This window comes from Castanea sativa, chromosome 10 (genome assembly GCF_040712315.1).
Source record: "Castanea sativa cultivar Marrone di Chiusa Pesio chromosome 10, ASM4071231v1".
Classification (NCBI taxonomy): domain Eukaryota; kingdom Viridiplantae; phylum Streptophyta; class Magnoliopsida; order Fagales; family Fagaceae; genus Castanea; species Castanea sativa.
The window spans coordinates 14,949,492-14,964,341 of NC_134022.1; the positions used below are offsets into that span (position 1 = coordinate 14,949,492).

Below are 14,850 nucleotides of genomic sequence, written 5' to 3' on the forward strand. Positions count from 1 at the left end.
TCTCCAAGTCCAGATGGCATCACCATGGCTTTTTTCCAGCACTGTTGGAGGGTGGTTGCAGCAGATGTGTTTGCTGTTTTGAGGAATTTCATAAATACTGTAAGTTCGAAAAATCCCTTAATTCCCATTTAGAGCATTAATCCCAAAAGAAACATAATGCTAATAATGGTAGGGATTTTAGACCTATCAATTTGATTGGAAGCACATAAAATTGTGGCTAAGGTGTTGGCAAAAAGATTGAAAGGAGTGCTGGATAAAATTATTTCTACACCACAAAATGCATGTGTAGGTGAGAGGCGGATTCCGGGTTCATTGCTCATTGCCAATGAGTGTTTGGATAGCAAAATCAAAAGTCACATTCTTGGCATTGTTTTTTTTTTTTTCTTTTTTTTTTATAAGTAAGAATGATATATATATATATATATATATATATATATATATATATATATATATATATGAAAGGCTACTCTATGCAAGAAAAGCACAGAGCAAACTAGAAAATTACAAGAATGAAAAAAGAAAGTAGGAAAAATACAAAAAAAGAAAACCAAACAGCAAAATAATTACAAAGAAAAGAGGGAAGAGAATCACTAGTCGTGAGTCCCCAAGCCCGAGACCAATCAAATAGAGTTCCACTAAACGAAGCACGCATCTGATCACTGGACTTATCCAAATCCTCAAAAGTCCGTCGATTCAGTTCCTTCCAAAGACACCATAGCATGCACAATGGAACTAAATTCCAGATTTGAGATGAATGTTTCCCCAACCAATTTCACCAACCAAAAAGCAAATCTGGAATCGATCTAGGTATGACCATGCCACATTCCTGGCATTGTCTGTAACCTAGATATAGAAAAGGCTCTTGACCATGTTAATTGGGAGCTTCTTTATTTATTGGAGTGGATGCTGTTTTGTGAAAAGTGGAGAGGGTGGATTCATACATGTATCACCAGAGTCCAATTTTCTGTTTAGTTAATGGGTCTTCCTTTGGTTTTTTTGGCTCTTCTAGGGGACTAAGGTAGGGGACCCTTTATCTCCTTTGCTCTTTATCATTGTCATGTAAGTTCTCAGTAGAATGCTACAGAAGATGAAGGAGGAAAGACTTATTAGAGGTTTTAAGGTGGGAAATTCTATTGCTGGTGGTTTGTCTATCTCACATCTTTTATTCGCTGATGAAACCATTCTTTTGAGTGATGCCGCAACTGTATATTCAACTGTTATTAACTTGTTTTGAGACAATGACTGGGTTGCGAGTTAATTTGGGAAAAAGTTAGATGGTGCTGGTGGGTGAGGTGGAGAATATATATGAACTGGCAGATCCTTTGTATTGCAAGGTGGGATCTTTGCCTATAACTTATCTTGGAATGCCATTATGGGCCTCTTCTAAATCAATGGCAATTTGGAATCCTATTTTGGAGAAATTTGAACGTCATTTATCTGGTTGGAAGAGGATGTACTTATCTAAAGGAGGAAGGTTGACGTTATTAAAGAGCATGCTTTCAAGCTTGCCTACCTATTATTTATCTTTATTCACCATTCCCACTAGTGTGGCAAATAGAATAGAGATGTTACAGTGAATTTTTTTGTGGGGTGGTTTAGAGACGAGTTCAAGCACCACTTGGTGGGATGGGATAAGGTATGCACTCCTTTGGCTTATGGAGGGTTGGGGATTTGAAAACTTACCACTTTCAATCAATCTTTGTTGGTAAAGTGACTATGGAGGTTTGGGTTGGAGGAAAAAAAACTTTGGAGGCAGGTTGATATTGTGAAAAATGGGGAGGAATGGGGTGGATGGTTATCGAAACCAGTTTGATGCACTCATGGCTGTTGGTTCTGGAGGAGCATTAGAATGAAGGGGGATCATTTCTTACAGTGCATTCTATTTGTTGTGGGTTCTGGTAGTTGAATTCAATTTTGGCATGGTATTTGATGTGGGGACCTGCCTTTAAAACCGATGTTTCCTATACTATTTGAAATTGTCGTGGATAAGAATGCTTCTGTGGAATCATCATTGGAGAGACAGGTAGAGGGGGGGAGTAGCAATTGGCGTGTGGAATTCATAAGAAATTTTAACAATTGAGAGATTGATGAGGTGGCTTCATTTTTCCATTAGTTAGACTCTCATACTCCCCTTGGGGAGGGGAATGATAGGATGATATGGAAGTTAAAAAGAAATAGGGAGTTCACTATGCGATCTTTTTATGAGAAATTGCGAGGCTCAGTCCCTATGCTTTTTCTTGGAAGGCCATATGGAGACCCAAGGCCCCTCAAAGAGTTTCTTTCTTTGTGTGGACAGCAGCTCGGAGGAAGAATCACACCACTGAGAATCTCATCAAGATATTCTTTTCAATGGTGAGTTGGTGTTGTATGTGCCATTGTAGCAAGGAGACTGTGGATCACCTCTTGATTCATTGTAACATGGCTTTCGAGTTATGGAGCTTTATTTTTAGGATGTTTGGGGTTCAGTGGGTTTTACAGGAAAACGTTCTTGATTTATTATGTGGGTGGCGAGGTCGTGGACCAACTTCGGATATATGAAATCTTATCCCTTTTATGTTTGATGTGGACTAAATGGAGTGAATGAAATCAGCATATTTTTGAAGATGTGGAGTGCAAGTCTTCTCAAATACAAGCATCCTTCATTAGTTCTCTATTCACTCCTTCATAGAGTCAATTCATATGTAGATATTATTCTCACGACGTAGTCTCTTTCCAATAATATTATTTTTACCTATCAAAAAATAAAAGGAAGAAAGATATTAAATCATTGGGTAGATTCCACCTCTAAAGAGTTGGATGAGTAAATATGGATGAATCTAGAGAAAACTGCAACTCAGTGGCCACAGAGTACTATTTTTAGACATACTATTACTAACATAACCTAAACTAGCACAGACTAATTGGATGACACGGGGATTAGTTAAACTTATTCTTAATATTCTTCTTTTTTTTCTTTTTGGGTCATGCTAACGGGTGCCCTTGGGGCAATGGTTAACAATTTATTTTAGGAAAGTTTTTACACCACTTTTATAGGAAATAAAAAAAACTGTCAAAACATTAATTGCTATTTTTCTTTTCCCATAAAATTTTTCTTCAAATGGATTATTAACCGTTGCCCTAAGGACATCCGTCAGCTTACACCTTTCTTTTTTCTATTAGTATGTTACAGCTACACCTAGTTAATTTTGAGGTGCAATTTGAGCTAGAGCATTGAATGATATGCAAAAATAATTGTATGAATGGGCTTCTGTTATGAATTGCAGGAGATCCAAGATTGATTATGGATGTATCATAAGAAAGCAGAGGATCACTTGGAAAATAAACAGCCTTCCCTTGAATTGTTTTAGGTGAGAAGCAAATCCGGAGATAATAGACTCTCGTGTCCATAGAGAAGCAGGGAAAGAGAAAAAGAGAACAAAAAATTGTCTGGAAGTTACATGCACATCCAGAGAAACATGTGCTCGTGTGTATCTGTCTGTTTATGCAAGTATATGAGAGTTTCATAGTTTGATAAATGATCAAGAAATGACCATGGTTTCCAAATATAACCATTCAGGAAATGCTGCCAAGAACCTTGTAGCACAACTAGCACCTCCAGGTGTTTCCAACAAAGACATCCAGGATTCAAATACCCCTCCCCCATTGTAATTATTGAATTGACAAGCAAAAAAAAAAAAAAAACTATTCAGGAAATGCTAGTTTGAAATAACAAATAAGCATACATATTTACATTAATACAAATGACTAAACAGGATGCACATTTGAAACATTTGTATAGGAAGGCAATGTTACCTGAGCATGTGATAGAACCCTTCTATTTGGTTTCAAACAACTTTCTTCTTGCTGTTCATCTTTTGGAATAAAATCCCAAAAATCAGCAGGCAAACTCCTTAATCTTTTCTTCTGCTTTAGCAACTTTTCATTTACCTCCGCTATAATTGCACTTCTCCTAAAGAGTTCCTTAGAGGAAACTTTAAATTTCACTGTTGGATACCATTCTATTGAATGTCCCTATATATTACAGAAGTCATGATTTTAAAATCACAGAGGCGCAAAAAGAAAGAGGGACATTACATTTTAAACCCAATAATTTAGGGCCGTAACAAATTTAACCCTATAGTTTTAAAAGTAACACATAAAACCCTGAATTGTCAAAAAGTAACAAATTAAATCTCACCCATTTAAGTGGAATAACATTGTGTTTGGAATTTAATATGGACCAACGGTTTAATTTGTTACTTTTTGAAATCTCATGGTTTTTTTACTTTTGAAAATATAAAGTTTATATATGTGTGTGTGTGTGTGTGTGTGTTTCTCAACAAAAAAAAAAAAAATATATATATATATATATATATATATATATATATATATATATAAAGTTTAAGTTGCCACTTTTTCAGACTTTGGGGTTTAACTTGTTACACCCCCGAAATTATAGGGTTTAATATGTAATTTTCCCAGAGAAAGAAGATAATAAGAGCATAACAAACTTACAATACAATATTTGCAGCCCTTAGGCCGATTATGGCTAGACACCAAATCTCCACCCTGCTACATGCACGATTAGGCAAGCATAAAACACCATCAACAAGAAGCAAACAACTAGGAAACATCCATCAAGCTAATTAATCTATTCCACAGTACAATCCATAAAAAAGTGGCTTATGTGTAATTGATAGCTTGTATAAAAGAAATTTATCATCCACAATAGATCAGTACAAAGTAAAAGAATTTTATACGGTTAAAATGATGTATAATTTTGGAATATTTTTAATGAGCTCACGCTCAATAAGCTATAGTATTTGAGCTATATTATCTTCATAAATCACTTGTGTGGTTGAAAGTGATGGAGGCTAAATCTTTTCCACTCTATTCGATTATCCTAACCATTTGAATTTTTTAGATCATAATTTGTTAAGGGGCCTTTTGGATATTTCTAACATAATTGAGCAGTACTCTAGGAAGCACGGATACTTCATTTTTGCTCAAGTATCCGTATCTGATATGTATTTGTACCCAATATTTTTAGGATACCTCTACATGTTTGTCACTAAGAGACTTATAGCTTAACTAGTTGGCACCTACTAGATTCACTTTATTATCCATTATTGTTCTTAAATTGATATATGCTTAACAATGTATTAAAAATATAAATATAAATAATATTAATTAATATATGCATTCCCCATATCATATCCTACTTTTTCAAGAATTGCAGTATTTTCATATAAAATATCATATCATACCATATGGTCCATACCCGTTCCTGTGCTTAGGTTGTACCCTTTTTCTTTTTTCATAATAAACAGAAAGGGATTCCCTATCAGAAAAATGATTCAATTCATTACAATAGTAGAAAAGGGAGATGCAGTTTTTACAAAAAGTCAAAACCAGTTTTAACCCAAAAGATCTGTACAAGATGCTCTCATGTTGACGTCAATGCTGATGCTGCTTTTCATTTATTAAAAATAAAATAAAGAGTTTTAGCCCTAAGGAGAGGAAAAAGGATATCATGTATCGGATACACCATATAACATCCCCCAAGGGGAAGGGGGGAAGGGGGAGATTTGAACTTAGAACCTCCATTTCATGAGACATGGTCCCTAGCCAATTCTGCTGCCCAATAGGTTTGTTGATACAGCTATTTTTAGCAACTAAAATTAAAAACTAGTCTTACAAAAAAATGATAATAATAATAATAAATAAAAAACCAAGCATATTTGAGAAATGAGTTCAGGATAAATAATAAATAAAGAGGAAAAAAACTTCATGATAGCAAATGTAATTCATAGCTTTATCATATAAATGAATCAAGCAGTAAGCTGCAATACACAGCATACTTATTTTTTACTTAGACAACAAAACAACAGTTCTACTGTTCAGCACAAGGAGTGAGGTACCTGACCTTGACCCATAGTTCTCGCCTGATAGATTTACATCCTGGACAAATTTCATTCAAAATCTTTGCAACTTCCGATAGAAAATAAGGGTGGAGTATAGTGCATGGGAATTTAATATGCCCAAAATGACCTTGAAAAGACAATAGAAGCAATAGTTTAGTACAAGTTCGAGTAAAAGGTCAAGGAAAAGGAGTTACGTGGCATAATTTTGGCATCACATGCCCATTACACCTTCACAGTGTTTTAAATCTTTGGCACCACATGTCGAGCATTGACAGGATGGATTTGGAAGTCCCAACATAGGATCAGTGACCTCACTGACTGAATTAATTGCTAGACCAGACATCTTCTCCTGTTACAGTATCACAATGTTAAAACGTTTCATTTGATTTGGAAAAACACTTCTTAGTAGTTTAAAACCATCATCTAATTAACCCCTAAAAGATAAACCAAAGGAATGATCAGTTATTTCAATCATTCAATGCCATGTGCTAATAGGACAAATACTTTGTTAAAAGCATCATTTTCATATCAAGAAACTCACATTATGAAAAGAACAGCCAAAGGAGGAATTGATAAATGACATTTAATATGAAATAATAGCAAACAAGGATTGAAGATTATGGTATATTAGGCAAGAGCGGAATGACCAAAGCTTTGGGGATTCTAAAAGAAATTTGCCTTATCTTAAGCTGTCTTTCTTTAAAACCATATTGGATTGGATGTCAGTTGTGGGTTCTTTATCACCATGTTCTGTTTCTGAATTGATTGATTATTGTAACTTGCATGATTGATTGAATTGTTCCCGTTTGTTTACTTGGGTGATCTTTTTTAGATAGAATAAAATTCATTATTTATCAATAAAAAAATTCCTCCCAACCAAACAAATGAAAGTTATATTCCTTTTTCATGCTTCACTCTTCTACTTCTCTATCCCTTCGACCAAACATGTGAGGCCAAACAAAAATCATTTCTTTCCCCATACTTATTAATAAATACTTGTACCCAATGCACAGAGTTCCCACTTCTGCAGGGTATGATAAGGGCGATAGGGTAAGCAGCCTTAACCCCCAATTTTTTTTGGAGAGGTTGCTTCATGGACTCAAACTCACGACATACCACTTTGGGTGGAAGGCACTTGTCATCACATCAATGCTTCCGACATTTTCTATCCCCCACTTTTCCATCCTTTCAATCAAAGTCTAAAGTACATTGACCTCCCCACCTAGAGATTGTATGGAATCACCACCAAGACATGGAAACTCTCACAAGATTTTATTCATCAAAATCAAGGTACTCAATAATGTGTTTTGGAGCCTTTAAGTAAAACTTACTGAGTTGCATCATATCAACAACAACAACAAAGCCTTAGTTCCAAAAAATCTGGGGTCAACTATGGATCCATATCATATCAAGAAAAAAATTTCTAATCAATTACAAGAATAATTCAACTCGTAATCAATAAGGTCTAATAAACCAATCGAAATCAAGCCCAATGGGTAGAGGGCCTCTATCGTCCAATCATGTAATTGGTGGCGTGCATCTAGTGTCTGCACCACTATCCAAGTTTTCTTTTTAATCACATCACACAAACAGGTCATGTGACCATATGTTAGTGAGTAAATAGGTCATGAGACTATTAAAAAGGCTATGTGATCAAAAGCACATGTTGATGTGGACCCAATTTCCAGCAAGCTTTTTTTTTTTCCAGTTTACATATTAAAAGAAAATTAATAACAAGAATGTGGCCACAATCTCCAGCAAGCTAAAATGTCCATTTATTTCATTCCAACCAAATACACCTAAGTAAACATATATTTGCGTGTTCTATCAAAATTATATGAAGCGACATCAAGTTAATAAATTCACTAAAATCTGAACCTTAGTCATCTTTGATTCCTCAGATTTATCCTATATCCAATTGTTCTCCTGGTAAATGTGAGCTGGGCAGGTTGATTAATTAACCCAACCCACTAACATATGAAAATGGAGATAAGTCACCATTTTTATTTTTTTTAGTGCCGACAGCTACTAATTTGCAAGGCATTCAATTCACTTGAATGAGTGATGCATCCAATCCGCAGACTACAAAGAATGAACGAGTATTCTTTATATTATATGTATGAGTAGTAAATTCATTAAAAATAAAAATGAACATATTAGTATACCAAAGGATCAACCCAAAAAACAGAAATGCGAATGGATATTTCCTAGTTCTCAGAAAATCAACAACCAACATAGCATTAATCATGAAGAAGTGCTTACTGTATCTGTCTGAGTTGAAATGTTAAAACTAATGCCAGTGAGAAGACCAGATGGGACTTGTTGCTCTTCATACAAGTCATTGTCCATGGGGCTTGGTATGGAAACAAATAAAGCAACCTATAGCAAACCAAAAGCATTAGAACAAGGAAGATCAAACAACCGTAAAAATTAACCATGTACAGAAATTAAGATAGTAGCAAAACAATATGAATAAAACTTGATCTGTTTAGAAAGCCTGCTAAGAGTAAAATATGGAAGGCATAACAAGAAACAGCCACAATGCCTCTCCTTAACCAACAATGTTTACTTGCATAGCATGCCCAAGTACACACCCATAGTAAATTAAACCACTGATCAATTAATCTTAGACGACTCAAGAAAATGCTAAGAATTCAATTGGAAATCAAAAGGAGTCATGCAATAACTTCTGAGATCTTTTTATAAATATCTAAAAGCCAACTTTCAACCAAAACCTGTCAGATCTGGTTGCCTAAAGATGTTTGCTATCATAGTTGGTAGTCTCTTGTATGTAGCACTATAGGCCTAATTTCACGTCTCTCAAAAGCTCATACCACTACTTCAGTAACTTTACAGCCAAAAAGGTTTAGGGGGGAAGAAGAAAACACACTTGTTAGTAAACATACAGTAAACCTTCTAAACATATTAATCAAAAAATAAATAAATAAATTAGACAAATGTGTAAGATGTAAACCCATTTCAAAAATTGCAAAGATTATTAAATTTTTGTTCATAAGAACCTTTGCGGTTTTCTAATTAAGGTCCTCTTCACCATTTATTGGAATCACATTGCTTAGGTCTCCCTCAGCAAGAAAATGTTAAACCATATCGCCAAAGATCTTCTGTTAGTGTGACCATGATATAGAAACTGAAAAAATAAGTTACATATACCTCCTAAAAATCTATCTCAAAGTTTAGTTTTAATCTTCCAAAGAATTTTTTTCCATAGGTAAACATCTTCAGTTTCTGAAATCAAGAGGCTATTCTTAGAGAAAACATAAACTCTGAAAGAGAGGAACAATCCGTAAAACCCCAGCACTGAGATCAATTAAAAAGACTATGCTGGCATAGAACTTTTAACTCTTCCAACATCTTCTCAGTGTCTTCAAAGGAGCGATGATTTCGTTCCAACCATACATCTTCCAAAGAATTATATAACATTTTAAGAGGAAAGGCAAGATAATGGGCAAAGATTTTCTTGTATCACGTGGAGGAAAATTAGCTTTTAAGATACCTATAGGTTTATTATTCACCATTCCACCAAAGGCACTAAAAGGGTGAAAGGGTGACACTAGCAAGCAGTTACCAACAATATATTAAGGACCTGATTGGTTTGAGTTTTTTATAAGTGTTCTCAAAAACTTTTAAAAAACTGTTCTTGAGTTGAAACAAAAAATTGCTTGAGTTGTTCTCAAAGTAAGAAAAATCTTTACAAAGATGCATCTCAAAAAACATTTTTAGAAAGCCATAAAAACAAAAATCATATTTTTTAAGCTAAGTTCTCTGTTTGACCAACCCCTTTGACCGGTGGAGAAGCCATGGGCAAGCCTTGATGGCAGGATGCCATGGCCGGAACAGTCCCCACTCCCCTCAATCTTCCACTCCAATGCTGCCAACAACAAAAGCACAAGTGCCATTGGTGGTGGATAAAACAAAAAACAAAAAAAAACCACACACACACACTTAGGACTGATCATAGGATCCTTGAACCAATTGTTTGACACCAATTCATACCACCAAATAACAAAACCATCATATTCTTTGCGTGAAACATTCAGGTGAGACCGAGCACAAACTGACTTCTTATCCCCAGATGCAAAACACGAGTGATAATAAGATTGGAATCTACCTAAGAGACCTGAACTACCAGTCAAATGCACACCAACTAGTCTCCTCACTCATCAACATGAAAACAGACTATTCTCAATTGCCCCCAAATCTTATACCTCTAATCTCTACTGGCGGGAAAGTATAGTAATTTATGCAACATTTTCCTGGAAAGATGCCATTTTATACAATCAAGCTTACGAACCCTCTCTATCTTCTTATACCTCCATTTCTTTTCCTTTGGACATGAATCAGTGCACTTTAAACTGTAAATTTAGTCTATAATTAAAAGAAAGCTCAGCTTCCATACTAAAAGTTGCAACACAAATACTCACAAGCTACAACCAAACCTCACTCATAAAACCAAATCCAACAAGGTTGCATCATCATCAAATCCCCAAACTCCACCAACCACAAAATCCGCCACTGCTAACTCGCAAAAGCCCATTACCACCCAAATTACATAACAGCCTTGTTCTAGATAAATTAGTCTCTACTTCCAAGAATGTATTTGTAGGAGACCGGCAGATTCTGAATTCAGTTCTAATTGCCAATGACAGTATAGTGAAGAGTTGTATTCCAAGTGTGTTGTGCAAGCTTGACATAGAAAAGGCTTATGACCGCACGAATTGGAAATCTTTGTTTTCCTTGATGGAGAGGATGGGATTTGGGAAGAGATAGAGACAATGGACGAAAGCTTGTATCTCTATTGTTAAATTTTCAGATTTAGTAAATGGGTCTCCAGCCAAATTCTTCAGTAGTTCCCATGGCCCAAGGCAAGGAGACCCCTTATCACCTCTCCTTTTTCATCGGTTATGGAGGTACTGAGTAGAATACTCAAGAAAACTGAGGAGGAAGGTTTTATTCAAGAATTTTGAGCAGGTGTGAAAGCACCTGCAGGGCTGAGCGTCTCACGTCTTTTTGCTGATTACACAATTTTATTCTGCAATGCATCTAGGGAGCAATTGTTGTACATTAGAATGGTGTTACTTTGTTTTGAAGCTATTACGGGATTGAAAATTAATGTGGGCAAGACTGAAATAGTCCCCGTAGAAGAGGTGGGCAACTTGGATGCATTAACTGAGATTTTATGCTGCAAAGTAGAGAGCTTGCCAATGACCTACTTGGGGATGCCATTGGCGGCTCATTACAAGGCAAAGTCTATATTGAACCCTATATTAGAGAAGATGGAGTGAAAATTAGCTGGCTGGAAGAGGTTATACTTGTCTATGGGAGGCCAACTTACTCTTTTAAAGAGTAAATTATCAAGCCTACCAACATATTATCTATCTTTATTTACTATTTTTGAGGTTGATAGATTCGAAAAAATTTCTAAGGAACTTCTTGTGGGGAGCTTCGGAGGATAAATTCAACTACCCATTGGTGACAAGGGAAAAGGTATGCTCTCCCATTGAGTTTGGTGGTTTGGGATTACAAGGATAAGGAGCTTTGATCAAGCATTACTTGGAAAAATTTTATGGCAGTCTTCGTATGAAGCCACTCATTTGTGGCAACAGGTCATTGTAGCCAAATATGGTGAGGATAGAGGGGCATGGTGTACAAGGGTCAGTAGAGGTACGCATGGGTGTGGGTTGTGGCAGAGCATTAGAGCAGGTTAGGATAATTTTTTCCCATGTGTGGTTTTTGTGCTTGGGGAGTGCAATCAAATACGGTTTTGGTATGATCCTTGGAGTGACCATCTTCCTATAAAGGATATATACCTTGATCTATTTGATTGCTCAGCAGATAAGGGTGCTTTAGCCTCTGATGTGTTAGACCCCCCATCACAGGGGACATTAAGAAGTTGTATTTTGTGTTTTCATTGGGATATTCATGATTGGGAGATGTAGGCAGTGTGCTCATTCTTAGATCATATTTATACAATATTGCCTAGAGGGGTGGGGGATTATAAGTTGCAGAAGTTGACCAGGCGTGGTAATTTCAATGTTTGCTCTTTTTATAATGCCATCTGTGGAACTAATACTCACTCATTTTTATGGAAGAATATTTGGCACGCGAAGGTCCCTATGGGGTGTCATTCTTTTTGTGGTCAGCTCCATGTGGTAAGATTCTCACAATTGACAACCTCAACAAGAGGGGATTATTGCTAGTCGATTGGTGTTGCTTATGTCAGTGCAATGGAGAAACGATGAATCATCTTTTGATCCATTGTGAGGTTCATGCTTTATGGAGTAAATTATTTATGATCTTTGGGATTCATTGGGTGTTGCAGGACAAGGTAGCATCCCTTCTCTTTGGTTGGCGCAACTGGTTTGGGAAACATTCTTCATTTACAATAAAATTCTATTACTTATCCAAATATGTATACACATAGATACATACGTGTGTGTGTGTGTGTGTGTATAACCCTTCAAATCAGCTGAATCCCCTTAAATCCACCACCACCCTTCATTTACAGCTAACACTGATCACCAACGTTACTTTCCAAGCCACCATAGCCCATACTGCCCACAAGTTGCACCATTTAAAGCCACTCATCACCAACAAACCCATCGAGAAAAGCTCTGATCCACCAACCTAAACCACTGAATCACACCTTAGTGGAGTCCAAACAGACATCAGAGGTGATAAATCGCCTTTTGTCTAGTTCTTCACCGAAATTGTTTCTTTTGTTCTTCGCTAGAATCACCAAGACGAAGGAGTGAAATGGGGTTGATAGGTTTGAAGGAGCAATCACCATTGTGGTTTTGGGAAAAGTTTTCAAAACACCCAAATCATTTTAGAATTCCCTAAAAACTGGTCTACAAACTAATTTTTAAGTAGTTTTTAAAATAGAAAACACAAAACGCCCAACCAAACACTTTTTGAGTAGTTTTAAAAACTGAAAATAAAAAAAGCCCAACCAAACGCTCTACACCTAGATATAAGGGTAGCAAAATTGGACACGACCCATAAACCCGACATGAAATTAGCAGGTTATGAGTTGAGGTTTAATGGGTTAGTATCATATTCGGTTAACATGACTGACTCGTTTAATAAACGGGTTTGGTTAGTGTCCAATCCATAGAACCCATTTGACCTATCTGACCCGTTTAATTAAATGACAATTTACCAATATACCCTTCGAATCCTAAGTATATAAACTTATTAGTTGTGGTTTATTTTCTTTGATATATTGTGATTGATTATATTGATATTGAGATATTCTTTAGTTTTGAATGATTATTTTTGATACAATTACTCGTTAGTTCTGAAATTTATATTAAAAATATTTATTTTTTTGGTTTTTCATAATTCAATTTGGTTAATACTAAATTTTTTTCTTCTCATTTTGATAAAATTAGATAAACAAGTCAACACAATTGACCCGTTTAATAAATGAGTCCTATTAGGGTTGAAGAATCTTGATTCGTTTAATAAACATGTCGGGTTAATATTGACTCATATAATCGGATACTCATGAGTTGACACGACACAAACCCAACACGCGAACACGAATTGCCACCCCTACACCTAGACAAACTGTTTTCTTTTAAAAAACAAAAGAAAAAAATGAAAGCAGGTTTTAAAAAGTGCATCTAATTAGGCCCTAGATGTCAAATATCCAAGTTTTTTCGATATCCAAAGAAAACAATTCGAGTTTAATTTGTTCAATTACGGTAATAGAAACGATATAGCTTCTAGAACCACTGTCCTTAATTTCTCCTAGTTGTGATATATATAAGCTAAGGAATTTATTCAATAAACTATACTACACACTATTGGAGTGATTTCAACTATGTGTATATATATATATATAATTAAATAATTTTTTATAGGTAGATAATTAGATATGCAGGAGGGGGAGGTGGTATTCAAACCACAGACATGGGACACCACAAATGATGCCATTACCATTAGGCTATCAATTGAACCCAACTACACAGTTTTTGAGAAATTCACATATCAGAAGAGAAAAAAAAAGGGGCTAACATATGGTATTAGTTACGGCACCAACAACCTAAAACCAACAAGTACTACAAAACAAGAAGAAGAAAAAAATTCCTTTCTATGTGTGAATGTGTTAAAACCACATCAACTAATAAGTTACAGACCAATAAATCACTTCAGAAAACAAAATTAATGGAATCTCATCTATTACTACTAAGGTCAATAGGAAAAAGAGTAACATAGGAATACTCACTTCATTAAACCAAGCATGAAAGGCAACTACTAAAGCTTTTAATTTTTTTTTTTTTTTAAAGGAAATGAGCATGTGTCTTAATGTCATGTTATACAGCCACTTTGAAATGAAAGTGGTACTGATGTCATGATCCAAAAGGGTGTAATGCTGGACAGAGCTGACTTAAATTACATGTCCTTTACTAATTTTATCGTCTCCCCCTATATGATCTTACAACAAACATAAAGATAATAACAGAACAACATACAAGTACCGTCTCCCTATATGATCTTACAACAAACGTAAAGATAATAACAGAACAACATACAAGTACTGCCATGACAGACAATCAAACTTGTGGACATGCCCAAATCTAGAAATTGAACACATGTTCAGTCAAACTCATATATTCGAATTTGCAAACAAATCAGGGTAATGAAACTTACTCGACAGTAAGACAACCACAAACCATTATTAACAATAAAGACGCATCATAAATGATGCTCACTGATTGATCATTTTTTTCTTTTTATAAGTAACTTGCCGATTGATCAAATAAAAAGAAATACATTATCCCCTACTTCTCAAATACTGATATGTAGGTAAAATTAAGTCTACAAACTTATGATACTAGCAACATCACACGAGCTATTATCACCAACAAGCAACAAAACAAGTCCCCCCCCCCCCTCTCCCCACATAAAACATAAACTACCA

The 14,850-nt window shown here is 35.5% G+C and overlaps 1 protein-coding gene across 4 annotated transcripts in view; it reads right to left on the bottom strand.

Annotated features, from left to right (window-relative positions):
• The window catches only part of LOC142613253 (DNA-directed RNA polymerase IV subunit 1), a 41,279-nt gene that overhangs the window by 25,502 nt on the left and 927 nt on the right, over positions 1–14,850 (bottom strand). For 2 of the 4 annotated variants that reach the window (XM_075785504.1, XM_075785503.1), the window contains exons 2-6: positions 8,166–8,282; positions 6,132–6,252; positions 5,906–6,030; positions 4,495–4,548; positions 3,793–4,011 (exon numbers count right to left, since the gene is read on the bottom strand). In XM_075785504.1, coding sequence (XP_075641619.1) covers positions 3,793–4,011; positions 4,495–4,548; positions 5,906–6,030; positions 6,132–6,252; positions 8,166–8,252 — 606 coding nt within the window. In that variant the 5' untranslated portion in view covers positions 8,253–8,282. Of the gene's footprint in view, positions 1–3,792; positions 4,012–4,494; positions 4,552–5,900; positions 6,031–6,131; positions 6,253–8,165; positions 8,283–14,850 lie in introns of those variants that run through there. The other 2 variants (XM_075785507.1, XM_075785505.1) reach the window with 2 other exon arrangements.